Source organism: Phasianus colchicus, chromosome 1 (assembly GCF_987193195.1).
Source record: "Phasianus colchicus chromosome 1, bPhaCol1.hap1.1, whole genome shotgun sequence".
Classification (NCBI taxonomy): Eukaryota; Metazoa; Chordata; class Aves; order Galliformes; family Phasianidae; genus Phasianus; species Phasianus colchicus.
This window is the reverse complement of record NC_143436.1, coordinates 51,818,040-51,844,901: the sequence shown is the minus strand read 5'-3', so window position 1 is coordinate 51,844,901 and position 26,862 is coordinate 51,818,040. Positions and strand designations below refer to the sequence as shown.

The 26,862-nt window shown below is 53.6% G+C and overlaps 3 protein-coding genes across 4 annotated transcripts; all 3 read left to right on the top strand.

Moving 5' to 3' along the window:
- The first annotated feature begins 36 nt into the window (after window positions 1-36).
- NOL12 (nucleolar protein 12) lies at window positions 37-6,070 on the top strand. Its single transcript, XM_031600140.2, has 6 exons — window positions 37-195; window positions 283-388; window positions 588-636; window positions 1,775-1,917; window positions 2,870-2,970; window positions 3,400-6,070. Exons 1-6 carry the CDS (start codon window positions 119-121, stop codon window positions 3,569-3,571), a joined length of 648 nt encoding a protein of 215 aa, XP_031456000.2. The 5' UTR covers window positions 37-118; the 3' UTR covers window positions 3,572-6,070.
- Window positions 6,071-7,242: 1,172 nt separating this feature from the next.
- On the top strand, window positions 7,243-22,530 carry TRIOBP (TRIO and F-actin binding protein). Of its 2 annotated transcripts, XM_090142446.1 has the most exons (21): window positions 7,243-7,395; window positions 8,259-8,386; window positions 8,653-8,749; window positions 8,950-9,142; window positions 9,337-9,712; window positions 10,191-10,323; window positions 10,525-11,526; window positions 12,116-12,202; window positions 14,804-14,860; window positions 15,187-15,255; window positions 15,606-15,695; window positions 15,910-16,019; window positions 16,631-17,183; window positions 17,418-17,528; window positions 18,941-19,088; window positions 19,491-19,602; window positions 19,711-19,870; window positions 20,048-20,161; window positions 20,420-20,506; window positions 21,170-21,333; window positions 21,767-22,530. In XM_090142446.1, the coding sequence occupies exons 1-20, from the start codon at window positions 7,282-7,284 to the stop codon at window positions 21,329-21,331; spliced, it is 3,903 nt and encodes a 1,300-aa protein (XP_089998572.1). In that variant the 5' UTR covers window positions 7,243-7,281; the 3' UTR covers window positions 21,332-21,333; window positions 21,767-22,530. The 2 variants fall into 2 exon arrangements, with proteins under 2 accessions (XP_089998572.1, XP_089998565.1); XM_090142439.1 differs by lacking the exon at window positions 7,243-7,395 and having other exon boundaries at window positions 8,057-8,386.
- A 2,252-nt stretch (window positions 22,531-24,782) lies between these two features.
- Window positions 24,783-26,755, top strand: H1-0 (H1.0 linker histone). Its single transcript, XM_090142505.1, has one exon. It carries the CDS (start codon window positions 25,305-25,307, stop codon window positions 26,007-26,009), a length of 705 nt encoding a protein of 234 aa, XP_089998631.1. The 5' UTR covers window positions 24,783-25,304; the 3' UTR covers window positions 26,010-26,755.
- Window positions 26,756-26,862: the final 107 nt, after the last annotated feature.

Sequence of the window (26,862 nt, the reverse complement as noted above, 5' to 3'; positions counted from 1 at the left end):
ACCTCCCACAGGGCAGAGCTGTGCGGAGCCGGAAATGGAGAGACCGGAAGAGGCGGGGACTCCTTGGACCGGAAGAGGGGTCTGGCCGGAAGTGGAGTGGCGGCAGCGTGGGCTAGCCATGGGTCGGAAGAAGAAGAAGGGGTCTGGAAGCGCTGCATCACGGCTGGTGGTGACTTTTGATGAGGAGAGGCGGAGGTGAGGTTACGAGGGGTGCCAGGTGGCAAAGTGAGTGGGGAATGGGGTCGCTGGAAGCTGAGGTTTTGCTCTGTTCCTGGTGTTTAGGGAGTACCTGACTGGCTTCCATAAACGGAAGGTGGAGCGGAGGAAGGTGGCCCTGGAGGAGATCAAGAGGAAGCTGAAGGAGGAGCAGAGGAAGATGAAGGAGGAGGTATAGCTCCTTCTGATGACAAGAGACCCTTTGCCACGTCAGGGTTGTGGGGCAGGCACGTAGCAACTGTTTCCTGGGGTCCTCGCACCCCCCTTCGCTCACTTAAGGGGGGGAATAGACCCTCGTGGATGGAGGGATTGGGGTGGAATGGACACTTGGAACAGCAGGGGTGCTGTAGTGACCTGTTTGTCTCTCCCAGAGGCACAAGGAGTACCTGAAGATGCTGCGCGAGCGGGAGGAAGCTCTTGGTATGTACGTGCTCTATGCCTGTAGGGTTTGGGCTCTTTTGCAGCAGAATGGATATCAGAGGAGTTAACTGTCTGTGAGAGGCACCAAGCTGAACAGCCCCTGTGGCTGGGCAGACATAGCTGTAATAGTGGTCCTACCCCAAAGGGATGTTGCCTCATTCCTCTTGTGTCCCTCTGAGAAGCTGGGCAATAGCTTGTGCAGTGGGCTGAATGGGGGCCCCCTGTCCCTTGTGGGAAAGGAAACTGGGCAGGTTGGACAGGAAGGAGTATGCAGGAGGGTATCTCCAAGGCATTGAGATCTTGCCTGGGAAAGGCAGCTTGTCCTTCATGCCTTAACCCTGCATGTAAAGACTGGAACTCCTGCCCCCAGCATGATGGTGCAGGAAACAGAATCATTAAGGTTGGAAGAGATCTGTAAGATCATCTAGTCCAACTGTCTACCTACTACCAATATAGCCTACTAAACCATGTTCCTAAGTAATACATCTGCCCTTTCCTTATATACCTGCTGGGACAGTGACTCCACCACCTCTTTGAGCAGCCTGTTCCAATGCATCACTACTCTGTTGGCTAAGAAATTTTCCATAATATCCAACCTGAACTTCCTGTGGTGCAACTTGAAGCCACTGCCTATAATTGCCTATTGCTTTTATCTGGAGAAGAGGCCAACCCCCACTGCCACAGCCTTCTTTCAGATAGTTGTAGAAAGTAATAAGGTACCTCTGAGCTCCTCTTCTCCAGACTGAACAACCTCAGTTCCCTCAGACGATCACCATCACGCTTGTGCTTCAGACTCCTCACAGCACCATTGTCATTCTCTAGACATGCTCCAGAGCATCGTTGTATTTCTAGTAGTGAAAGGCATAAAACTGAACACAGCACTTGAGGTGCAGCCTCACCAGAACTGAATACAGGCAGGTGGTCACCTCACTGCTCCTGCTGACTGTGCTGTTTCTGATACAAGCCAAGATGTTATTGGTCTTGGCCAGCTGAGCACACTATTCATTTGGGCATTAACCAACACCTCCAGATCCTTTTCCTTCATGCAGTTTTCCAGCCACTCTGCCCCAGGCATCTAGTGTTGCGTGGTGCTGTTGTGAGTGTACTTTGTGAAAAGCTGATATTTTTGTCTTTCCAGATGAGTTTGATGAACTGGAGCACTTGGTGACATCGCGGACGGAGTCAGTGAACATTGACCACCCAAACCATATTGTAACAGTCACAACCATCAGTGACCTGGACCTCTCAGGTGCACGCCAGCTGGGACTGACCACCTCTGAGGTACTGCCTCTTGCTGACTGTCTGATTGCATCAACTATAAATGTTCTTGGGGCTAGTTAGATTGGCACTCCATGAATATGCCAAAAGGCTTGCAGCTGGCTAGGAGCGAGGATGAAGGGGGAAACTGAATTTTCACATTTCTCCATAACTTACATTGTGTCACTAGAGGAAGAAATGTCATTCTTGAACAGCTTTCTTCTCAGCCGCCCTGGAATTGGTTGCTAATTAACCTCATGTTAGTGGAAGGTGCCACAGATCTGGATAGGGAGAACACAGTATTGTAAAACCAGGTACAACACCAGTAATGAGAATTTAGGCTTCACTGCATGGACTGGCCTCCATGATTTTCTGTGACCTGTCCATGAACAGTTCAGCTAGGCTGAGGAAGGATTCTGCTCTCCATGAACCTATGCTTGGACTACAAATAAATCATTTGGTTGCGCTTGTGGTTGCTTCTGTTCTCAAAACAGATTTTAACTGAGGTCTCAAGTTTGTTTCATAAAGGTTCTGTGGTACTGACTGATGCAATCCTTCTGATCTTCATGAGTTGTGAGTGGATTTTGAACACCTTGGAAAAGTCCTGTATTAATCAGTTAACTTTTTACACTTTTGAGGACATCTTCTAATCTGAAAATCAGGTTAAGGAGACTTTAATAGTAATTAATAGAAGGAAAAAGCTGAAACTTCCAATTCATATATGTGGCCAGTAAGATAGTGCTGAAGTTGATCTTGGGATTGATGAACGTGGGACTTCTTGCTGCTTGTCATTTTCTGAAGGGCTGCAATAGCAAAAACCTTGAGACTTGAGCAAGGCTTGTGTAAAATTTAAAGTGTTGATCTGTTACTGTGTTTTGCAAATAGGAATGAAACTAAGAAGGTAGCAAAAACACTGGAATCGTGAGACTGTTTATTTTAATGTGTTCATAAAGATGTGTTTGTTCCTTCTTTTAAGGGAAAAAGTGATGGTTCAGAAGAAGAGAAGGGGGAAGAGGTGGTGAACAAGCCTGCTACAGCAATGCCCAAGAAGTCCAGAAACCCTTTCCTATCTGAAAAGTAAGTATAAGTTCATTCAACTACTTGCTGCTGGGCAGTGTGAGATCAGGAGGATCTTTTGTTTCCAGATCAGTGGTGTGATTGCAGGGAGGGAATGCTGTGCTGCTTAGGTGCTGGTGGACAGGAGCCAGCAGAGGGCACTGGCAGTCTGGAAGCCTGCCTCTGTCAGTCTGTTTCTATCACATTGATCTCTGGTAACAGTGGAGTGAGGTGGATGTGGTGTAGGTTGGGCTTTGCCCTGAACTGTTTGTATAGTCCTTCTCCTGTCCTGTCAGTATGGTGCCCATCACAGTGGAGTTCCCCTGGGACATGCAGTTACTTGTGTCCATTCCTGTTGGGCCACACAGGGCTGTCCTGCTGCTGTTCTAGTATCACCTTTCTGCAGTGCACTTTGGTGCACAAACATTTATCTCTTCCTATCCTCCCCAGGATCTCTTCTCTTACTGCTACGCTGCACATGCACAGCCGGAAAAAGAAGAAAGGAAAGCGACCCCAACGTGGGCAAGGTCCATTTAAGAAAATCCAGAAACCCACCATGAGGCGAACCACTAAGACTCAGCGACGGAGACTGACGGGTAAAATGGGCCGCGACCAAGATTAATGGAGAGCCAGGTGCTCAGAGCTGCAGCTGGGACTGTTTTCAGCAGCTGGGCTGCTGTTCTTTGTGACCCCTTCATAATGATCAAGGACCTTGTTTACTTGGCTCTCTGAGCCCAGTTCAGCCTTACTCACCTGCTATGTGTTGGCCACAGGCACGAGACACTGCATTTATTTTGCAGTGGTCTCCAATTAAGTATGTAGGTGCCACAGAATCTCTGAAATCTTCTGTTGGAGGTCAGATTCTCTATATGGCATAACCCTTATCTGACTTTATCAAAGGAGAGAATCTAAAGCTGAATGCAGCGGACACACTGTCAGGGGTCTGAGACTGGGAAGAGCTCCGCTTCCACTTGTGAACCAATGCATTGCTATTTCTGCAGTGCAGTAAATTCTTTTTCCAGGAAGATATGGTGTCATCTTGTCTCATGTTTCTTCTTCTGTGCCACAGCTGAATGCAGGGATACTTTTTCTTTTTTGATTGGTAGCCCTGCCTGTGGCGGGGGGGTTGGAGATTCATGATCCTTGAAGTCCCTTCCAACCCAGGCCACTCTGTGATTTTTGGTATCTATCCCAGATGAAATGTAGTAAGTTTATTCTGTGAAGACATTTTGCTAAGAGAAATACGTGGCTTATACTTATAGGTGCTGTTATAACTGAAGCATAACAGCAACTATGTTAATACCAGTACCAGCTGGAAAGAGGGTTAATGATTCCTATTGCTGGAAAAAAAAAAAATCTTTAAAATCTACTGGTGCTCAGGAAAGGGAATAGCTAGGAGCTGTTTTTGTGGTAATACAGAACCCGCCAGAGCAGGAATGGCTCATTCCATTGTCTGCTGAATGTGCCGATGTTAATTCTGATAGCTCAGAGGAGTATGAAATCCCTTAATGCCCTTGCTGCATGTGTGTGGCCTTCTCTGGGATGGGAGTGGCAGAGGCTGTGTGTTACCTCAGAGTGGCTGCCTTCTGCTTGGAAACCTTGGTACGTGTGTTTTAGCATGGATGTCTTCAAGAGAAGGGAAAAAGAAGTCACCATGCATCTGCATGGCTGGGGTAAGGAATGCTTCTGGTTAAATAAAGTCTAGCTTCAGAGGAGAGAAAAGAGCCTGAGCAGCACACTGACGTCTGTCATGGAGTGTCTGTAGGATGCAGTGATCATCCTGCCTCTGCCAGGTTCTGACCAGCACCTGGATGGGGCATCTTCCCTTATAATGTGTGTGCTGGCATGGCACACAGAAATGACAAAGGGAAAGAAGGCCTTTGTGGCCAAAACCCACGCTAGAAAATTGGAAACATGGCAGTGGGTGAGTAAGCAAATTGCCTGTGATAGAAATAGGAGGGGAAAAGAATAACTGGTGTTGGAGGCCTTGTGGAAGCAGCAGCTTACTAGCGTGTTCCTGTCTCACCTTCTCATGTTAGGTGTTTCAGAGATACAGAAATACAACTTATGGGCAAGGCTGACAGTCTGATGGCATGCTTGGATCCTAGCTGTCAGGGTTGTACAGCAGCTTTTCCTCTTTCCTTGGTGCCTCATGGTGCCTCAGAGTGACCAGAGGCACAATGAGACTTGTACTTTGCCTCCCAAGGAGTTTGCCCTGAAGCTGGAATGGCCACTGTTTGCAGTCCATGTGTTTGTCATGCTGCAAAACCTGCTGAAACGTGGAGTGTGAACTTTGGGTTGGGTTTGTGGAAGCCTGGAATGACAGTGGGACAGTGTTGAAATACCTCATTATAAGCCTGATGGGATGTTAAGAGCAACATCAAGGTATTTGTTATTTTGCTGCCAGGTGATTTAGAAGAATTACTGGCCCTAATAACTTCTGAGCCTTTCTCAAGCCACAGCTGAAATCCTGAAAAGCCTTCCATGCTCAGGGGAAAAAAATTTTAAAAAGCAAAAAAAAAAAAAAAAAAAAAGAGTGGAAAAGCAGAACCATTAAATCCTATATGGAGTTAACCACAAGTATTGTTTGCTGTGCTATTGATTTCTCCATCTGATTGATTCATGCTTGATTTTGTAATGTGAATTACTGACTCATCCCTTGCCCGCTTTGTTATGTGCAGGGCTGAAACTGGGCTACTCCAGGATATGCTGGGTGAAGGATACCAGCTCACACACACGAGTTCGTGTGTGAAGCAGTTGCCAGGCACATCCAGCATGTGGTTTACAGTCTCTCTGCAAGAGTCATTGTGTCATTTGCTGCTTCCCCTCCTTTTCAAGACAGTTTTCAGTGTTATTTTTGCTTTTTCCCTCTGGCTGCTCACAAACGAATTCCAGCTGTTGATGAGGGAGCTGCTTCTGAATATGTCCTACCTGCAAAAATCACTGTGCTAGTGTGGCTGCTGCGCTGGAAAGTCATCACCATGACCACAGTGTGCCCCAGGGTGACCAAACTGTGCCCAATGCCCACACTCAGCCACAGCCTTGTCCCCAGATATAGGGGACCTGGGTGGTGGTGCTGCTGCTGCCCAAGAACTCGAATAAAAAGGACATGAAGCTCCAATATGGTGTGTCCGTGCGTGATGACTTGCTGGCTAGACTGTGATTCTGCACACATACATGCACAAAAATGTGATTGGGATTACAGAGGATCAAAACGAGACAGGGAGGTCAAATAGTCATGGAGAAACTGGAGCTCAGTGCAAAGATGAAGCTGCAGTGTGTGTGAGGTGTGCCGTGTTGCTTCTGTGGAGCGTACTGAACTCAAGGCTGCGTGCAGCGCAGTCTTATTGCTGCTGCAAGAAAAGAACCGGGGATAAATCTCACGGGGTGCCGGACAAGAGCTTTTGAGAGCCAAGGGAGCTGGTTAGCAGGGAGTCCTAGCGCTTGCAGATCCATCCTGCCGATGTTAACCATCTCTTGGGGCAGGAGCCCGAGGCCTGCTCGCTAGCAGGGGATGAGGACGAGGGGAAAAAGCGGCAGCCCCCCGCTCGGGTCGATCGCCCAACCGCTGCCACCGACACGTGGGTGCCCGCACACGTGCCCGCCGGCGCGCCGCCACGCAGCCACTCAGAGGGCAATATTCAAATCTGTGCCCGGTCGAGGCCAATGAGAGGGCAGTGGGCGGGGCTTGGCTGCCCGCAATTCCCAAGGGGAGCTCCATTCAAAGGGGAGCTCGGCGGGGAGAGCGGTGCTGGGAGTCATGGGGAAGTGGAGGTACTGGGGGTACTGGGATGCACTGGGAAGGATAGCTACGGCTGCATGACTGCTAGAGGTCATGGGGAGCTCAGTGGGCCCCAAGAGCGCTGCGGGATGCGGGAAGCAAGGGTTTGCCCATTAGGCAGTGGGATGCTCTGGGTTCATACCACGTGTGGCAAGCAGCGGGCACGGCTGGATGTTGGGCTCTTTCTCTCTGCATTGCTTGCAAGTGACTGCTTGGGTTCAGGTCTGTGATTGAGTCTAGAAATCGTGCCTTCCCCAAGCTGCCTGCATCAGAACCTGTTGAAGGGTGCAGAGCAGCATCCCTTTCTATAAAAAGGCTCCTGTTGGGACATACCCTTTTATTATGTGGGTCATACTGATGGCCTTACAGCTAGATGCCCTTTGATTCTAGCATAGCCAGCCTAGTGCAGCAAGCTTCAGTCTGAGAATAACATTTGTGCTTCCACAGGAGCCTGAAGATGTGGAGCTGAAAGCTCAGCTTTCTGCTGCTGTTCCTTTCTCCTGGCTGCTCCCTGTAGCCCAGCAGCCAGAGCACCTCCATCCCTATGGAGGATGCCAGGTTCAGTGAATGATGTGTCCTGTGCCAACTTTGAAGCCAACATATTTGCAAGGAGCCTGTGCCAACACTGCTTCCGTGCCTCAAGGGTTCACCCACATGCTGCCCAGGTGAGCTCCTCCATCCCACCTGCAGGCCATGAATGCTGCATCAAGAGCTGCTTTGTTCAGCCCTAGGACTTTGGAGAGATGGAAATCCCTAGCACAAGGGCTTGCGGTGTCCATCATTTAACTGTGCTTGGAGCAGAGCTGGAGCCACATTGGCAGGGAGGGTCTGGACACAGGAGAGGCTCTGTAGATCCTGGGAAGGGAAGGAGGGATGAAGCAATGCAGATACATGCAAGTAAATAGCAACGGTGAGGGAAGGGGGAATGGCAAAGTAGGAACCCACCCTGGATTTCATCTCTGTTTGAGGCCTGTTGGTCCCTTCCAACTCAAACCATTCTATGATTCTTACCTAAAACGTGGTCCTGGCAGATCTCCCTGAGGCTGCAGTGAGCTGTTCCTGGAAGGAAAGGTGGAAGGGGATACATCTCATGTGATGCAGGGCTCAGTCTGACCCCATCCTCCAGTGTGAGCCACTCAGCTGCAGAGCGCTGCATCCCTCCAGGCATCAGCCGGTTTCATGTTCACAGAGGGTTTCGTGTCATTCGCTGTCCTCTTGGAGCACCAGGCCGGGGATCATGAAATAGTAATGAGCCTCCCGCCTTCCTCCTTGCCCTCTCCCCCTGGCCCCCGGGCCCTCTAAGATTACTGCAGCCCTTTGCGATCTGCTTAGAGCCATCTCTGAGCGTATCCAGATGCCAGAGGGAGGGCAGGCAAGCCCCCTACCACTGCTCCTAAACCCTGCAGGTAATGGGCCTGGGGGAGATGCTGGAGGGCGGCTGCAAGCAGAGATTCCCCCAGTCCTCATCCTCATGTGCTTTCATATCCGGCACGGTGATGGCACGGCTGCATCCCCCCCTTCCTCGCAGGAGCATGACGCAGAGGTGGCGGGGCAAGGCACCAACGCAGACCCAGGTGGGCCCTGGGATGCCGTCCGCATCGTAGCACCGCAGTGCGAGGTGTACGTCTGCGTGGGTCGGGCAGACGGCGCGGAGCGGTGAGTGGCAGAGACGGATGGAAGGGGAAGATGGGGAAAATCGGGTGCGATATCACCCATGCATTGAGGGATATGTTTAGTAGGCGTGGTGGTGATGGGTTGATGGTTGGACCGGGTGACCTTAGCGGTCTTTTCCAACCTTGATGATTCTATATTCGGCCTGGGAAAAAGGGCTGAGCGCTTTCTCTGCCTGTGTTTCTCGTGACTGCTCCCTGTCCTCAGGCTCAGCCATGCTGACCGCTGCCTGTCCTCTCCTTGCTCCACAGCTGGCACCAAAGCAGGGCACAGCCCCCACTCAGCCCCAGCACTGTGGGCCAGCATGGAGAAACCAGCACCGAGCCCCACAGCCACACTGAAGGCAGGGTGAGATGGGCACTTCTCTTGGTTTGGGTGGTTCCAGCCCCCTCGTCCCCTCAGAGCCACTTCTGCTGGGCATACTCAGGAGCTCCCAAAATGCTGGGGGGGCCAGCTGGGACCCTTCACTCCTCACACATGCTCTTTGCCCCCTTCCAGCCCAGTAACTTGCAGTCCCATTGCAAAGCCCTGCCTTATTTGTCTCTCAGGGCTGGGAGATGACCAGGCTATTGGATACCACTTTGGGATCAGGCAAGCGGGACACAATGAGCTACAGGGGCCACAAGGATAATGCAAAGCTGCAGGTGGACAGAGCCAGGTGGGGTCAGCCCCTTCCTTCTGGATCCTGGGTGAGGACAGAGGCTCCAAGCTTTAGGAAAGAAGTCTGTGTGCCAAAAGCAGGTACATGTGGTTTGCTCTTGGTGTGCTTACCATAAAACAAGTGGCTGCTGTCTCCCTATATGCTTTGCTGTGCTCCCACACCACCACACAGTCTGGGTTTTCCCTCTGACCCCCTTTTCCTAACCCTGAAGCCCTGCTTTGCTGTGGGCAGAACAGCATTGCACACTCATTCAACAATCTTCTCTCCATCCCAGAGCGTGCTCCTGCCAGCCATAAGCCCAAGGAGGGCTGGGCGAAGCATCGCATAGAGAGTGGCTATTTCTCCTTGGAACCTCGAAAACCTGACCCTTCCTGGGCTTCCTCTGTACCGCGTCCCGGCCGCAGCTCCTCTCCTGGTCCAGGCAGCAGCAGGCATTTGGCATCCTCCCCCAGGGCTGGGGAGCCACGTGGGCATCCCAGTGCTGGGGGCACAGAGGGGAAGCGTGTGCTGGAGAGGCAGGAGTACACGGTGCTGGCAGACCTGCCCAAACCCAAGCGCCTTGGCCGTGGGGATGCTGCTGACCGCTGTGGCTCCCGCACGCTCAGCCCTGGCCGAGTGGAGGTGGAGAGAATATTTGGTTGTGAGCGCAGGTAAGGAGCAGTAGAGAGCTCTGCAGTGGGTTGTTCCCACAGGTCACTTCATGGCTTGGAGAGAGCAGGGCTGGGGGGTTACAGCTCAGCTTTGAAGCTCTCAGCTGTGTCCTGGGAGCTGCAGGATATGCTGTAGAGTTGGGAAAAAGGAAAGAAGCTCCCAAATCCTAGTAGGATTAGGGATGTCGAGAAGTCCCCAGTCCCAGGTGAGTTTTCAGCTGGAGAAGCACAAATGGCTCCAAAATTGGCAGCCCAATGGTGGCATGGGGCATACAAAGGTGTAACAGGGACCGGGCAGTGGATGAGACAGGAAGGAGCAAAGTGCAGAGGACCCAAAGAAATGGCATGAAGAAGATGCGGATGAGGAAGCTGGGATGGTTACACCAATAGGGTGGAGACCCCAACATCTGGGGCAGGCAGAGAGGTAGGCCTAGAGCGGGGCTCAGTCAGCAGTCAGACAGGCTGTGTGTGCCTGCAGGAAATCTGAGACGTTGGAGGCTTTCCAGGCACTGGAGGAGGGCCGTGTGGAGCGGCTGGATGGCAAGACCCCAGTGCCACCAAGCAAAGGCAGAGTCATTCGGAGGCAGTCCAGCCCCAGCCTGCCCAGGGAGGTGAGTCCTGGCTGCTTTCTCCTGCCTATTCCTGGGTACAAGAGGCTTCTCCTGGATAGAAGCTGGCTCTGTGCATAGGGGGTGCAGGTTCTGCAACACCTTTCGTAACCCAACCAACCTGTCTCCCAGCTCTCATGCCACCTTACCTCCCTCCTTGCTATCACTTGTGTTCCCTTTGCTCTCTGTCCTGTGTGTCCCCAGGGTCAGCGGCTCTCCTGGCACCCTGAGCCACGCAGCAGAGATTCCAAGGAGCCCCGGCGCTCCCCCAGCCCGGCTCGGCAAACAGAGAGGGCTGGGGTCCCCCTGCGCCCCATGTGCCCATCTCCACGGGTGGAGAGAGACTGGAGGAAGCCCCAGGAGCCCACAAGTCCTACTCAGCGGCTGGAGAGGGGAGGCAGCAGCCCGCGCTCCCCCAGCCCACGCTGCCCCAGCCCACGCTCCCCCAGCCCAGCTCCTAGGTTGGAACGGAGGCCAGGAGGAGCTCAGAGCCCTCCCCAGCACACAGAGAAGGACTGGAGGAACAGAGGAGAGAGGAGCCAAGTTACCTGGCAGGTTGCAAGCATGGGGAAAGCCGCTGAGAGAAAAAGCTGGGGGAACACCCTGCACCCCCCGAGCCTTGGGAAGAGCATGGATGGAGGCAAGCCGGGAGGAGCCTGGCCACCACGCTCCATGAGTCCTACAGGACGGACAGACAGCACATGGAAAAGCCAAAAGGAGATCTCTCAGCCTGGCCTTGCACGGGGGGCAGAGAGACAACGGGGGAACCCGTCCGGGAAGCAGCTGGAGTGCAGCTGGAGGAGCCTCCGGGATAAACTGCAGCCTCCCCATGCTGGGAAGTGCACAGACAATGAGTGGAAAGGCCGAGGGAAGCCCTTGCGTCCCATGAGCCCAACACGGCCACCAGAGCAGGAATGGAAGGGCCATGGGGATGCCCGCCAGGCTCAGAAGGCAGAGAAAGACTGGAGGGCACAGGAGAAACCACCGTGCCACATGGACTTGATGCAGCAGCTGGAAAGGGACTGGAGGAGCCCCGCTAGGTATGCAGATGCCTGGCCACGGCCGGATGACAGCTGGAGGAGGCCTGAGAGCCCAGCACAGAAACTGGAGGATGATTGGAAGGGGGCTGAGCACAGCCACGATTCAAACAACCCAGAGAAACCATTGGAAAGCGATTGGGAGAACAAGAAATTCCTTGTATATCACGTGAGTATAGAATCACTGCAACTACTGCTCACTAATCGTGTCCCTCTGTGCCACATCCACACGGTTCTGGAACACCTCCAGGGATGGTGACTGCAACACCTCCATGGGCAGCCTGTGCCAAACTGCAGCACTGCCTCATATCCAACCTGAACCTCCCCTGGGGCAACTTGAAGCCATTCCCTTTCACCCTATCGCTGTTAGCTGGGAGAACAGGCCAAACCCCACCTCACCACAACCTCCCTTCAGGTTGTTGTAAAGATAGACAAGGTCTCCCCTGAGCTCCTCTTCTCCAGACTGAACAACCCCAGTTCCCTCAGCTGCTCCCCATCAGATTTGTGCTCCAGACCCCTCACAGCTGCACTGCCCTTCTTGGACACACTTCAGGGCCTCCGTGTCTTTCTGGTAGTGAAGGGAGTAGGTCGGGGGGGGGGGTGAAAATGGAAACAGCAGGGACCTGGCTGCCAGGTGTGGAACCAGCACACCCTTTTTCCTGAGGTCTGAGGAGCAGTGTTTCTGCTCCAATACCGGGAGACAGGGGAGGAGATGGACACAGAGACTCGGGCTCAGCTCTCCCTTTCTCTCCCCGCAGTCGCAGCTGGGTGGGAGCTCCAGCGCACCGCAGAGCTCCTCGGGAAGCCGGCTTCCACACGGGAGCACCAGCGACAAACGCACTAAGGTACGGCCCGGGGCTCCACGCCCGCCCCGCCGGCTCCATTGGCTGCGGGAAAGGGGCGGCCGGGCCGGAGGCCACCCGCAGCCATTGGGCCGGGCCGGGCCCTCCCAGGAAGTTTGGGGTGGGAAGGGGAGGAAAGGGAAAAAAAAAAAAAAAAAAAAGTTTGAAAGGGGGGAGGAGAAGAAAAAAAAAAAAAAAAAAAAAAACCTCGGCAAAGCTCGGGGCGGGCGGCGGAGCGAGCGGGCATGGTGGGGCTGCGGGAGCCGCCCGGCCGCTGAAGCCGCCCCGCCGCCCTGGCTGCCCGCAGCCGGCCCCGCCGCGCCCCCGCCATGACGGTGAGTCCGGAACGGGGCCCCGCGGCGCTCTGCTCCCCCCCCTCTCCCCGGGCTGTCCCCGCTCCGGGGGGATCTCCCGCTGGGGTGCGGGACCGGGGTGGTGCCGGGGCTGCCTGTCCTCCCGGTCGGCGGTGGGGTGCGGTGGAGGTGACGGGCCTGGCCTCGGATTTTCCGTGCGGCGGGGCGGTGAGGGGTTCGGCGTTGTGCTTTCGGTTGTGCTTTGGCGCCTTTCATAGCCGAGCCAGGTCTCTTTGGGGGAAGAAGGGGGCTTTGGAGGCGGCCGGGAACCCCTTTGCGATGGAGGGAAGGCGGCCCGGGGTGAGGTGACCCTGAACAGGTGACCTCCAGAGATCCCTTCCACCGCCGCTGTCCCGTGAAGTGTTGCTTTGTAGCCCGGACAGCTGTGGGAACCACGGCCTGCAGCTCTCGCTCTGTCACCTTCTGTCCTACGTTTCTTCCCCCTGCCCTCTCTGTACCACCCAGGAGTCATTCTTCCACTCCCACCCTATCTCCTTTCCTTCTTTGGTGTTTACATTCTTAAGATACTTGCAGGCTGTTATCGCGGCCCTTGTATCCCCTTGGCAGCCCGAACAGGCAGCCAGCTCCCTGCACCAGCCATCGCCCCTGCTCAGTGCTGGATCCCCCCGGTGCCTCCTCTTGCATCCTCACATCTTCGTTGTTTGGAGCCAGCCCCGGATCTCCGGATGGCTCTGCTTTCCTGCCTGCTTCCTCCTCCTGCCCTGGCCTTTTCCTCTGACGGGGGATTCAGCTCAAACCTCGCTCTGTTCTCTGCCTGTATTCCAAGTGCTTCTCTCCAGAGTACAAAGCTGAAGTCAGTGGTAGAGAGGAGGGAGAAAAAAGCAGCTTTAAGCACTTTGTGGACTGGTGTCTTGTCCACCAAAAATACTGCGGACAGTGGCAGAGCTGTGCCTATGAGGATGAAGACAGGGAAAAAGGGGCTAGTTATGTCTTGCACCACCAAAGTTTGGAGTTTTTACTGGCCCCGGTGCTGTGCCCATGACAGTAATAGGACAGTGTGCCTGGCCCTCCTGCCCCACGCACGTGTATGCTGGGAGAGAAGGTCACGCCAAACGTTTCGCCTCCTTTCCTTCCCTCCTGCCGCTCCCAGCCTGGAGTCAGTGCTGAAGTCACTGGATTGGAAAGGATAACGGCACAAAGGGTGGAGCTGTCGCCACGGGGAAGAAATTAATTTTCAAAAAACTTTTGCAGGGCGGTGGGGATGTCTGGGTCTAGGAGAGTGGACAAGGGGATGCACGTGGTCCCCAGTCATTCACCACCTCTGCTCTTCGTGCCTACTTTACAAAGCTGAGTGGTGGGCAGAGTTATTTGCCGGCTCGGGAGGAGCTGGAGCAGCAGAGCTGGGAGGAGGAGCAGCTCCAGCCTGCTTGGCTGAGGGCGAAGTTGGGAAGAGCATTTGCCCTGAGTCAGCTCTCCAGCACGGCACTTCTGGAAGGAGCTGAACTGGTTGGGATGCCGGACAAGTGGCGTGAGGTTAGGAGGAGGTGAAGGGGGGGGGACTTTTTAGAAGGGAGTGAGCTGGAGGAAACTCTGCTTGTTCTCCATAACCATGGCCCAAGGCTGGACAGAGGGTGGGCTCTAGAAGGAGCAAAGTCCCCAGCATCTCAGACAGGATTTGTTCTCCAGCTCTGGTTGTAATTCCAATTTGATCTCCAGCCTCAGGCAAAGCGTTGACGCGCTGTGTGTTTTCACAGCTGTTAAATTGCCTCCTGCGCCTTTGTGGTGAGGGCTGGTTCATAGCGAGCTGCTCATGGCTGTAATAAGTGAGCAGTGGGGAAGGTGCTGTGGGAGGTACCCCTAGGGCATGGATGCCCAGGTTGGGACAAAATGTGCCTGCTTCCCTGTGTCCTTCTCCAAAGCCTGGTCTGGCTTGTGGCAGAGACATGTTCCCTTCCACACAGTTTCCTCACCCCTATCTCTCTCTCCTATCTCTGAATAAATATCTCCAAGGCACCTTGTAGAAACCTCCCCACTGCATATTTTCCTTTTTTTTTTCTTTTCTTTACTCTTTCCTTATCTCCTGTTTCCTCTTACAGGAATGATTGCTAAATGCAGTCCTCCTCCGCTACTGGGTCCTAAACTAAATCCCCACGTTTCCTCAAAGCAATGTGGGGCTCTTCTTGTTTCTTATTCTCCCTATGGGAACTCTGCTTCCCGCTCCCCTGGCATGCAGAAACCTTTTGTGTGTTCCAGCATGCACTAAGCCTCTGCTTTGTCCTTTCCTCTCCAGCCAGATCTCCTCAATTTCAAGAAGGGATGGATGTCCATCCTGGACAAGCCAGGAGAGGTAAGCCCTACCCGGAGCCTACTTCTTGCCCTAGCCCTGTTGGTCGAGTTCCTTGTGTGAGCAGTGATTTTTCCCTTCCCCTCTCGTTGTGCTTGCTCCTGCTGCAGGTAACTCATGTTTGAGAGACCCAGCATTGTATTGGGTGCACTCTGAGCTGAGAATTATTATGGGGACTTGGAAGGGACCTAGAAAAGGGGGGCAGAGCCTAGAAACAGAGAGGTCACAGGGCAGCACATCCCTCCTTGTTCCTGCACTTCCCTCAGTAACTGTCTATCCATTTCCCTCCTGTCTTTTCCCCTCCCTCCCCCTAAACCATCTGCTGGCAGTGGAAGAAACACTGGTTTGTGCTGACCGACTCAAGCCTGAGATATTACCGGGACTCAAACGCCGAGGAGGTAAGCATGGGCGGCGTCACCTCACCCCTCTGTTCTTTCCTGCCCTTGTCCTCATAGTGACAGGGAGAGGAACATGACCACTAGCACAGGCATCTCATATCTACACAAGGGAATGTGTCCCATTCTGATGAAGCTCTAGCTTGAGACTTTGTTCTGATCCATCGTTCTCCATCTGAAGAGCCCCTCGGGGCTGTCATGGTTTGAAGTGAAGAGAGAGGCTGACATGGGGGCAGCTGGGCTGCCCTGGTGCATTGCCTCTCTTCTTCTTCCCATGCTTTGGCTAGGGTGCAGGCAGGGGATTTTTAAGAGATGGACTTTGCTTACACCCTAGAGGGTGGCTGTGCTTTCAGGCTGATGACCTTGATGGTGAAATTGATCTCCGTTCCTGCACAGATGTGACAGAATTTGCGGTGCAGCGCAACTATGGCTTCCAGATACACGTAAGTGCCTGAAGTGCAGCACTGAGGAATGCTGGGTGAGATGGCTGCTCCTTCCCCGTCTGCATCCCTGACACAGAAATTTGGGCAGTGCAAACTTCATGGTGTCAGGATGGCGGGGGTAGTTGGTGGTGTGTCCAGCACTCAAAGGGTCAGAGTGCAGCCAGCTGCCCCTTTGCTGAGTGGTGACAGAGTCTGTGTCCTGTCTCCATTGCAGACGAAGGATGCCATCTTCACACTGTCAGCCATGACCTCAGGCATCCGGCGCAACTGGATTGAGGCTCTGAGGAAGAATGTGCGCCCCGTTAGTGCTCCAGATGTCACCAAGTAAGAGCTGCCTGCTGGTGGGTCTCCTGGTTGTCCCTTTCTTCAGGAGGACACCTGAAAGGTCCTGGGGAGGGGGGGAATAGGGCTGTGATGATGAGAGTGATGGGCATGGGGGAGGTGATGCTTTCTGGGGGCACAGCATCCTGGAAGGCTCCTGTCTGCCAGCAAGATATTTCATTGAGCAGAATCGTAGAATCTGTTCAATTTGGAAGAGACCACTAAGATCATATAGTCCAATTACTGACCTATCACTAGCATGTCCAGAAAACAGTTTCCCTCAGTGCTGCATCTACCTTTTTCTAGAAAACCAGCAGTTTCTCGTACTGCCCACAGAAGCCTGCCCCAAAACCCATTTTTAGCTCCATTTTTCTGCTGGAACTTGGCTGGGGCTCAGGGTGAATCCTCCCCACCCCCTGGGGAAAGCCTGTTTACCCATACATGCAGACAGAGCTGCCAAGTGATGTGATGCAACCACTCTTCTCTCACACAAGGTTTTTCACAAGGCTGAGTTGAGCAAAAGCTGAGCCTTGCGTTTAACCAGCAATGCAAGGGGGCTGTTTGTCTGTTCTTTTGCAGTACCTGTCCTTCACATGTTATTGCTGTGGTTTCAGGCTATCTGACTGCAACAAGGAAAACACAATTCGTAACTGCGTCCCACCGAAGAGCTCACTGCGAGTGGACGAGCAGCAGCAGCCAAGTTCTGAGGGAAGCATCAAAGGCAGCACTTGGAAAGCGGATGGGCCACGCCATGCCTTTGACTACGTAGAACTGTCCCCCTTGCAGCAGGATCCCCAAAATCAGGGGTCCCCACCGAGGACAAGAGGGAGCTTGAGGGTGTCAGAGCGAGTATCCAAGCATGAGGATCTAGAGCGGGATTTAGCAGTGCGTTCAGAGGAGAGGCGCAAGTGGTTTGAGAGTCCCGATAGCAGGGTCTCCAACAGTGATGGCCCAGGGGGAAACGTGTCCCGCAAGGTGGAGGAGCCAGACTTGCCTGCTGCCCCACTTTCAGAGGAGCAACGGGTTCGGCTGAACGAGGAGATAGAGAAGAAGTGGCTGGAGCTGGAGCGCTTGCCCTTGAAGGACTCACGGCGAGTGCCCTTGACAACACTGCTGAACCAGGGCAAGGGGAACCACGGAGATGCCAATGAGGCACTGAAAAAGGAGGTGAGAGCACTTTGGAAGGTGGTTTTCTGGTGGGCGTGATACCTGCAGCTTTGTGCCTCCTTGGTGGCTCTGCAGAAGAGCAAGGCCACCAGTGTTGGTGGCATCGCTTGCGTGGATCTCTGTTTCCTGGCAGTGCTTGCTGTCTCCTGTCTTGAACTGTTCCCAAGTCAACAAACACATCACCTCCCAGCCTTGGGAAAGAGGTTGAGCATCTCTCTTCTGTCCTTGGCACAGGTCCAGTCGCTGCGGGCGCAGTTGGAGTCCTGCCGGGCCCGAAACGAGAGCCTTCGGGAAGCTGCCAAGTCCCAGGGAGACAGCCATGTGCCCCGAGGGTACATCTCTCAGGTGAGCAGGATGGGTGACCCCCAGGCTGGGAAATGCCAGAGCCTGGACTCATTGCCAAGTAGGTATCGCTAATCATTGGGTTGCCATGGTGGCCCTAAATAGGCTCGGTTGTGATCAATGTTAATTACATAAAGGCTAGCGTGTGTATTAAAGAGGCTGGAGTTGGCAGGAGGCAGTGGCATGCGCATGCTGTCAGGAATTCAGGATCTGTCATTGTTGAGGGAAGGGAATTTGGGTTCCTGGTGAGCTCCTGTTGCAATGGACTGGCTGCGCCCAGCCCAAATAAAACCACAAATCGCATGGAGCAGTTCACTGGTACTCTGCTATCTCAGTTTGCACTTACGGCTCACGGGTCTCCATGTGATCAAAAGAAAACAAAAAGGACCAGGGAGAAATAGCATCTTTTCTTTCTGAGGCTGAACTTCACCTTCCCCAAAAGGTTTCATTCTCTCTCAGTTTGCCTTAGTACCATTTGAAAGAGGGGGAGAACAAGATGGTGAATTCAATGGCTTCTTAAGAATAATGTTTTGGCATGATTTGATGGCAGGCAAATCCTCCCCAAGGACCTTGGGGCATAAGTCCAAGTTGGGAATGTTTTGCTTTGCTGTAACACAACTTACCTACAGCACTGGGTGTTGAAAGGGCCAGCCACTAGAAAAAAGTATGAGCTGTGCAAGAAGATTGCTAGCAGTCAGGCTATGGGGAGGGAGGTGTCTGTAACAGCGCCCAGCCAAGGGGAAGGTGTCACTTTTCTGAAGCAGAGGCTCAGTTTCCATCGGTTCTGGGGATGCTGCTTTATTTAAAAGGCAAATAGTGGGATGCGGTTCCAGCAGTACAGCCTGGTGGAAGGGTCTTGGCATCTCTTGATGGCTGAGTTGTAATAGAAGAGGAATGTTTTTTCCTCTCCAGAGCACGCAAGGCTCACAAGATTTGTGAGCTGAATGCTTATGTTTGGTGATAAAAGTACCGGGGGGAAAAAAAACATCACAGGAAGGAGTCTCACTTGTATCCAAATGGCCCTGGACTAGGGAGGGGTTTGCAAAGTCAAGCATCATCTCAGAGAAGTGCCTGTCCTCCTGTCCACATGTCTTAGAGTCATAGAATCACAGAGTATCCTGAGTTCAAAGGGACCCACAAGGACCGTTGAATCTAACTCCTGGCTCCACATAGGACTACCCAAAATTCAAACCTTGTGTCTGAGAGCTTCCTGAACTCTGGCAGTTCAGTGCCGTGACCACTGCCCTGTCCCAGTGCCCAACCACCCTTTCAATGACGAACCTTTTCCTAACCTCAACCTGAACCTTGCCCTAGTATCCCACCTGATTGTCCCAGTGTAGCTCCGTGTTGTAATCTGTCTGCCACTTTCACATCCCTCACCCTTCCCTCCTACTGTCCTTTCCCCGGCATGGCAGGAGGCCTGTGAGCGCAGCCTGGCTGAGATGGAGTCATCACACCAGCAGGTGATGGAGGAGCTGCAGAGGCACCACCAGCGAGAAATGGAGCGGCTGCGGCAGGAGAAGGAGCGGCTCCTTGCAGAGGAGGCTGCAGCAACAGCAGCAGGTAGGAGCAGAAAGCAAGATGTGTCCCCACTTCCTTCCACCTCTCCCAAATGCCTCTGACTTCTGCCAGAAACCTGTCACCTTCCTGTCCCAAAAGTCTTGTAACTTGAGTCCTACTGCTGAGCCTGCTGTTTGGTCTTAGAAGAAGCTTGGCTTTTCTCCAGTCTGTGCTGCAAGGTCTGGTCAGGCTGGGATGCCATTTATTAATCTCTGTGGCAGCACTCGGTGCTTTGGAATAATTCTGGGAGGTGGGAGTTGCCCAGAGGGCAAAAGGGAAGGAAGAGGAAGTGCAGAGATACATCTTTGAGCCTGAAGCACCAACAGCTGGGTCAGTTGCCTGTCTGGGTTTCTCCAGATGTGCCCAAGCTGGCATAGCCACTTCTGCCGTTGCATCTCTCTGCAGCCATTGAAGCACTGAAGAAGGCCCACCGGGAGGAGATGAACAAGGAGCTGGGCAGGACACGAAGCTTTCAGCAGTGTGGCTCTGTCACAGACGCCCTCCAGAAGCAGCACCAGTAAGAAGTCTATCCTGTTTCCCTTGCTCAGTGCTTTGGGCAGAGCCTGTTGGTGGCACGGGACACCGATGGTGGCAGGGCAGCAGCAACCTTGTGCCTCTCTGGCAGGTTGGATGTAGACTCACTGAAGCGGGAGCTGCAGGTGCTGTCAGAGCAGTACTCCCAGAAGTGCCTGGAAATTGGGCAGCTAACAGAGAAGGCAGAGGAGCGGGAACAGACATTGCAGCGCTGCCAGCAAGAGGGGAAGCAGCTCCTCCGGAAGAACCAGGCAAGAGAGGGGCTTCCCTGGCTGTAGGGACCACAGAGCATCCTCATTCCATTTCGGGACTGCCCCTGTCTAAATGGGGGTGTCTCTTTAGTTGTATTCTTCCCCCCCAGTATGTTATTGGGGCCAGGACAGCGAGAGAGCCTTGTGGCTGTGCCATATCTGCCTTTTTGTCTGCAGGAGCTGCAGATCCGCCTGTCGGATGAGATTGGGAAGCTGCGAAGCTTCATCACCTCGCGGTGCTCTGGGGACCGATCTCTGCAAAACAATGAGCGCAGCTCCTGCGAGCTGGAGGTATGGGATGCTTAGGATGTCCCCAGCAGTTTGGGCTCAGTCTCCTCCACTGTGAAAGCCACACAAGGCTGCAGGGCTGTGCAGGAAGGAGGTGCGCAAGCTTCCCCTGCGTGCCTCTCCCGGGGCACCATGCATCACTTCCCGCTTCCTTCCTCCTCCACCACTGCACTTGCGCCAGGGAGAACGGCTGCTGCCCAGGCTGTGTCTCTCTGCTTCCCCCTGCCTTGAGTCACCGCCTGCTCCTCTCCCCTGAGCCAGGTGCTGCTGCGTGTGAAGGAGAATGAGCTCCAGTACCTGAAGAAGGAGGTACAGTGCCTCCGGGAGGAGCTACAGATGATGCAAAAGGTTGGTGCTTCCCAGAGTCTGCTGGCTGGGGCTGGGTATTGCAATACCTACTCACAGCAAAGTAGGGGGGCTAGGAGGCAGCACAGTGGCTGCAGGTTTCAGACAGGGTCTTTTGGGTGCGCAGGCTAAACCCTTGTGTCATGTGTGCTCTTTGTCCCTACTTTCTTGCTGAGTGACACGGCCTCATTACAGTATTCCATTACTTAAAGTGTGGCTACAAGGAGGGTGGAGCTCTGTCTTCATGAGGAGCCCCATGGAGAAGACAAGCAGCAGTGGGTGTAAGCCGTACCAGGAGAAGTTTCATCTTGATATGTATATATTGTTTTGTTTTGTTTTAACACTGAGAACAGTGATTCATTGGAGCAACCTCCTGAAGGACATGGTGGTATCCCCATCACTGGAGGTTTCCAAGAGGCAGTTGTACAAGGTTCTCAATAAGCTCACCTAGGCTCCCTTATCCCACAAAATGTCGAATCAACTGATCTTTCAAGGTCCCTTCAGACCTGGGCTGTTGTATGCTTCTGTGAAATCATTGCCCAGTTTGGGCTGAGGTTCAGGCTTTGGGCTGTGTCCTCCCTTACCCGCTGGCCTTTCTCCCACTGGCCTCACCTTGACACTTGAATACCAGCTTGAGAGTTGCTAACTCTTCTCCCTCCCTGGCAGGACAAGAGATTTGCCTCAGGGAAATACCAGGACGTCTATGCAGAGCTGAATCATATTAAGGTGCGCTCAGAGCGAGAGATTGAGCAGCTGAAGGAGCATCTGCGCCTGGCCATGGCAGCCCTGCAGGAGAAGGAATCACTGTGCAACAGCATCAGCAATTAACGGTGAGCACTGAGGGGCTGTTATGTTCCCTCCAGGATTGGGGGCTGAGATCCGCTTACTTTTGACAGAGGAATAGAGACAAGGCAGCTTCCTCCTGCTCCATTTGGTGGTCAGTGTGGCTATGGCTTGATCCAGCCATCTTCCTCCAGGCACTTGCAGAGGCAAGCATAGGGATGGGGCAGTGTGAAGCCATCATGCATGTTCTGGTGTCCAGAGCAAGCATTCTACTTGCTTGAACACTGTAGCCATCAGGCTTGGGGTCACGTTGCTCTGCCAACACTTGCGGGTGGGCACTGACCAGTTTTGAGGTGCGTGGGATCAGAGCAGGCATGCCAAGCATGTCAGAAGCTCCTAGAGTGGAGGCAGAAAGGACAGCATTTCTGTGCTGAGTGCGATCTTTCCAAACCTGTTTTATTTTTTTCCTTCTCTTCCTAGGTCGACATCATTTGTTTATCTGTTCATGTTTTTTATTTGCTCCGTTCCTCACTTAAGGAGAGAGGGAGGTTGGACCCCATCCATTGTCGCCTTGGCGAGACACCTCTCTCCTCAGCCAGCTCCTCACTCCCTTCCCAAAGCTTTCGATGAAGCCTTTCCAAAACCTTTTTACCTTCATATCTGAGCACGTTATTTGGAATGGCTCCTTACATGCACCTTCTTCAGGATTTTATACGTGAAAATTATATTTTATAGAAGAATTTTGTTTTCCCTTGAGAATAAGAGGAAAAGGAGAGGGAAAGCTTCTACATCACCAGCATTTTCTAACCAGAGAAAGAGAATATACTCCCCACTTCCTCAGCCCCCCCCTGCTCCCAGCCACGTATCTGCCTTTGGCACTCCTGTTCCCTTTCTTCCACCTGTCTCTGGGGCCCCATGGGGACATATATGGGGACACATACCAACACCACTGCCCCAGCACCCAGTGGAGGAGACACCCAAGCCATAGGAGGAGGCCGCCTGCCGCAGCTGCACCCACCTGCAACTTTGAAAGAGGAGACCTTGGCACGAGACTGCATGATGGAGCTCTCAGTGACTGTCCTTCAGCTCTGCCTTGGCACAGCCTCAGCTCCTGGAGCCTCCCTACTCACCCTCCCTTGGGCTGGGGAGAGCCCAGCATTTTAGTGGCAGAGGAGCTGCTGTTCTGCCACACCCTTCAACTCTTAACTTAATAAAATCTTCCCCTTTTGCTGAGAAAAATGTGTTTGCTGAGGGCAAGTCTTGCTACAAGACTGAGAGCAATTTCTGCAGCTTCCTGCCTAATTTTGAAGCTGGCAGCTCTTTCGTGACCACCAGGAGCAAGGGGGGAGATTTGGGGGAAGATGAAAGGAACGGCAAACGTTTTCCCCCCCCCCTCCTGTTTTGGGGTAAAAAAACACGCTTTGCTCTTTCTAAGGGACACTTAAGGGAAAGCACTCAGAAAAGGCTTCTGGCTCCTTTCCCTGGGCAAAGCCAGCACAAAATCCAGTAAATCCAGTTGCAGGCTTGCATCATGCCTGAACCACCACCTTGAAGACGGGATGAGCCTTGGGCGTGCCATCAGCCAGAGATGGAACTGTAAAGCTCCCAGGCTGGGGGTGGCAGCCTTGAAGTTGAGGAGTTGTGGGGATCATGGTTGCAGGGAAAATGTGAAGTTTAGGGCATGGTGTTGTACGCGTGTTTTTTAGGGGAAAAAGAAAACACGCTTTTGCATCGCCAGTGGCTTAATTAAGGTTGTGGGGTTACAACTATCACTGGGGGTTGCAACCCCTGGAGTGGCCAGCCAGCCCCTTCCTCAGGTATTCCCTGTATTTGTTTGGGTTTGGTGTTTTTTGTTTTTTCCTGACCAGGGTCTGCTGTTCCCGATAAAGGCTTTGCACCAGCATGCTGAACCTTGTGGCTGCTGCCAATCAGCCCCTTCCCCAGTGCCACATGTGACGGGGTGATACTGGCACCACAGCTGCCCCATAGTGATATCGCCTGGCCCCAGGGCCATGGGTGTGAGAGGAGGCAGCCAAAATGTCTGCCTATTTTGAGCCTCTTCGGGAAGTAAAAGCGGGTTAGATGAAATTTTGCCATGATGAATTTGCTGGCTTTCCATGATGGGCTGCAGCACATCCACAGCGTGTGTGCTTTGACCATTTAAGATGAAGTCCTGAGGTGGACGTGCAGGAATCCCAAAGGTTTTGTTGGGATGATGTGTGGGGAGAGAGGAGGAGGAGGAGAATGAAGTCATTGAGATTAGTGGGAGATTGCTGTGCCAGGCTCCTTCCTCTGATGTTTGTTGCATGGAGATGTTTCCCAATCTCCAAAGTTTATTTAATGCCAGAAACATGCAGCATCAATGTCTGCAGCATTTCCATCACACCTCCAGCCCAGAGCCCCTCTTGCATTTTAGGGACACATCAGTGCAAGATGACAGGGATGCTCTGCACCACCAAGGATGACACAAGGACATTGGTCAGGATTCACGCATGGGGGACAATATTTTAGCTTGCTAAAATTTAGAGACCAGGTCTGGATGAAGGGGTCCCCCAAGTACCGGGGAGAGGCTGCAGGAGGTGCCCAGGTGATGCACTCCGATAAGACACTCAATTTTCAGCTGTCTCTAGCAAGGTGAAGCCTGGGCACTGCACTGCCCTGATAAACATTGCCACTATTTTTTGGAGGCTCTGCAGTGAGCTGGCGGGGAAGGAGCAGAGTTTGGAGATGCTCTTTGCCCCCCCCCTTCTGTTTTCCCTCTTGGGCGGGTGAGCCCGCGCGCTGCTGGCGGTTAAAAGCTTGGATGCAAGTAAAACCAGATGGAATCTTATCTGCCTGCACCCAAGTGCCTACGTGCAGACAGCCAGCAACGGCACTGCATTTCCCGCGCAGCAAATTCAGGGCCTTTCACCCGGTCAAGGTGTCACGCAGAGGCCATGGTTCCCTACGGCATCCCTTTCTCCTTTCCTCATGTCTCCGTGGTGGCACAAAAGCATCTGCTGATATTGGTGTTGCAGAGGATGTGCTAAGATTAGAAACTGCCTTGTTTCACCCCCTGTGCCACATATCCATGGGGGCACACGAATGTTTTTTAAGACAGGAGGAGGAAAATGTGATGTAAATGCTCCAGGAAGACAATGGTCACAGCCACGTTTAATCTCCCGGGGACAGCTGGGTGCTTACTCAGCTGGGAGGCAGTGGCTGATGAGAGTTCTGCATGTCCCAAAGCCTCTGGTGGGGAGCAAATGGGACAGAGCGGGAGTAGAGACAGACTTATTGGACCATGGGGTACAGCTGTCAAACCTATTTTTGAGCCTTTTTGCAGGAAAAAAAGTGCACCACCACCCCTCCCATAGATCACCACCCTGGTAGCCGGGAGCCACCACAAATCCCAGGGTGACACCATAGTGCTCAGGGCAGACAGAAGGGTGAGACCCCCAGTGTCTCTCCAGTGTCCCCCCCCCCTATTATCCCCTACATTCCTCCCCAGATCCTCCTTCTCTCCATCCAGTGTTCCCTAACACACTTCTCTGTGTCCTTGTCATGTCCCCCTGCTCCTTCCCTGTCCCCAACACGAGCTCCTCCTTGCCCTGCACGTTACCTCCTTGTCTCCTGATCTCCCTCCCAGCACTTATTCTTGTCCTATCCAGTGTTAGTCCAAAGTACTCCTTCTTTTCCCAATCACATCTCTCTCTGTCCCCTGCTGTCCAATGCAGTGTCCACCCTTGTCCCCACCATGTCCCTCCTTGTCTTCTGGTGTCCACCCCTGTCCTCATCATGTCCCACCTTATCCCCTGGTGTCCAGCCTCAGTGCCATTCCCACGGTGTCTCACCCTATCCCCCCCATATCCCTCTCCATCTCTTAATGTCCAGCCCCAGCGCCCACCTCTTTCCCCATCACATCCCTTCTTGTCTCAACCTCGTCCCTCTCTGCCTGCCCCAGTCATGTCACTGTGGGGCGGGGCAGAGGGTACCCGGGGACATGCAGTCCTCCCCACGGTCCGTGCCGCACCCTTAAATGTGCGGTGCTGGCATGCGCGGCCACAGACGCAGCGGCGGCGGCGGCAGCAGCGGGAGCAACCCCACATCCGTTGTTTCCAGCGGCTCCTTTTTTAGCTCCCTAACCCCGCCGTGGGGTGAAGCGCCAGCCATGACGGAGAGCCTGGTCCTATCCCCAGCCCCAGCCAAACCCAAGCGGGCGAAGGCGTCGCGGCGCTCGGCATCGCACCCCACCTACTCGGAGATGATCACGGCGGCCATCCGTGCGGAAAAGAGCCGCGGCGGCTCCTCGCGGCAGTCCATCCAGAAGTACGTGAAGAGCCACTACAAGGTGGGCCAGAACGCCGACCTGCAGATCAAGCTCTCCATCCGGCGTCTCCTGGCTGCCGGCGTCCTCAAGCAGACCAAAGGGGTCGGGGCCTCCGGCTCCTTCCGCTTGGCCAAGAGCCACAAGGCCAAGAGTTCCCCAAGGAAGAAGAAGAAGGCCGTCAGGAGGTCCACGTCTCCCAAGAAGGCGGCGAGGCCAAGGAAGGCCAGGTCACCATCCAAGAAGACCAAAGCCACCGCCAGGAAGGCCAGGAAGAAGTCGCGGACCAGCCCCAAGAAGGCCAAGAAGCCAAAGACTGTTAAGGCCAAGTCGAGGAAGACCTCCAAGACCATGAAGGTGAAGCGGTCGAAACCCAGAGCCAAGTCTGGTGCCCGGAAATCGCCCAAGAAGAAGTGAGCAGCCTGAAGGCTTTGCCCAGGCTCTCCCCGTTGGCTTCTGTAAATAGCTTTTTGCCTTTATTTTTACCTCTTTCTGTTTGCAAATTTTATAAGTTGATCTATTCCTAACAGCTAAAACAAGGCGACGAATGAAAGAAAAAAAAGGAAAAAAAAAAAAAAAAAAGGAACTTCTTCCATATGGAAGAGTTTCCATTTATAAAAGCTGCTTCTCTTGAGTGTTTATTTCATCTTGCCGTGGGTCTGGATGGCTGTGGTGGGCGGGTGGAGGACTTGGGGGGAGGTAGGAGGGCTGTGAGAGCCAGGAGGAGGAGAGGGGACTCCTCCTTGTCCCCTGGAGCGAGGCACAGCCTGCCAGCCCAGCACGTGAGGGCTGGAGATAACAGTGCGGCCGGGCGGTGGTGCGGGCCATTGGGGTGGGGTTGAAAGCTGCTGCCACCAAGGACTTGGCACAGCCCCAAGGCCGCATAGGCACCGCAACGTCCCAACCCACAGGGCTGGCTGAGAGCCCACGGGATGGGACAGCCCTACTGCTCTGCTCCGAGTCCTTGGACATCACCCCTAGGTATGCTGTGCCTAAATTCTCGGGGCCCAGGGTCTTCACCTTCCTGGCTCTGCCTTCCATTCCATTGGTCTGATGTTCCTAAATGACTCAGGTAGATGCTGCCCAAATCTCTGAGGCACAGGGGATCTCAGTGCAGTACCCTGTAGTTCAGGGTAGTGAAATGCTTGGCCTCGAGGAATGTAATCCCTTTAGGTTCTTGTTCCTAAGGTCCTAGGACCAAAGGCTCTCAGACTTAAGCTGAAGAGCCCAAGCCCCTCTCAAGAGCCAGGTGCTTGTCTTTCTGAACATC

Excerpts from the sequence above, each read along its gene's own strand:
- NOL12 (XM_031600140.2), top strand. The coding sequence starts at position 119 with ATGGGTCGGAAGAAGAAGAAGGGGTCTGGAAGCGCTGCATCACGGCTG. Across the intron at positions 1,918-2,869 it reads TGGGACTGACCACCTCTGAG|GGAAAAAGTGATGGTTCAGA; the intron begins GTACTGCCTCTT and ends CCTTCTTTTAAG. Across the intron at positions 2,971-3,399 it reads AACCCTTTCCTATCTGAAAA|GATCTCTTCTCTTACTGCTA; the intron begins GTAAGTATAAGT and ends TATCCTCCCCAG.
- TRIOBP (XM_090142439.1), top strand. The coding sequence starts at position 8,085 with ATGCCAGAGGGAGGGCAGGCAAGCCCCCTACCACTGCTCCTAAACCCT. Across the intron at positions 19,089-19,490 it reads GGCTGCAGCAACAGCAGCAG|CCATTGAAGCACTGAAGAAG; the intron begins GTAGGAGCAGAA and ends ATCTCTCTGCAG. Across the intron at positions 20,162-20,419 it reads GCAGCTCCTGCGAGCTGGAG|GTGCTGCTGCGTGTGAAGGA; the intron begins GTATGGGATGCT and ends CCCCTGAGCCAG.
- H1-0 (XM_090142505.1), top strand. The coding sequence starts at position 25,305 with ATGTGCGGTGCTGGCATGCGCGGCCACAGACGCAGCGGCGGCGGCGGC.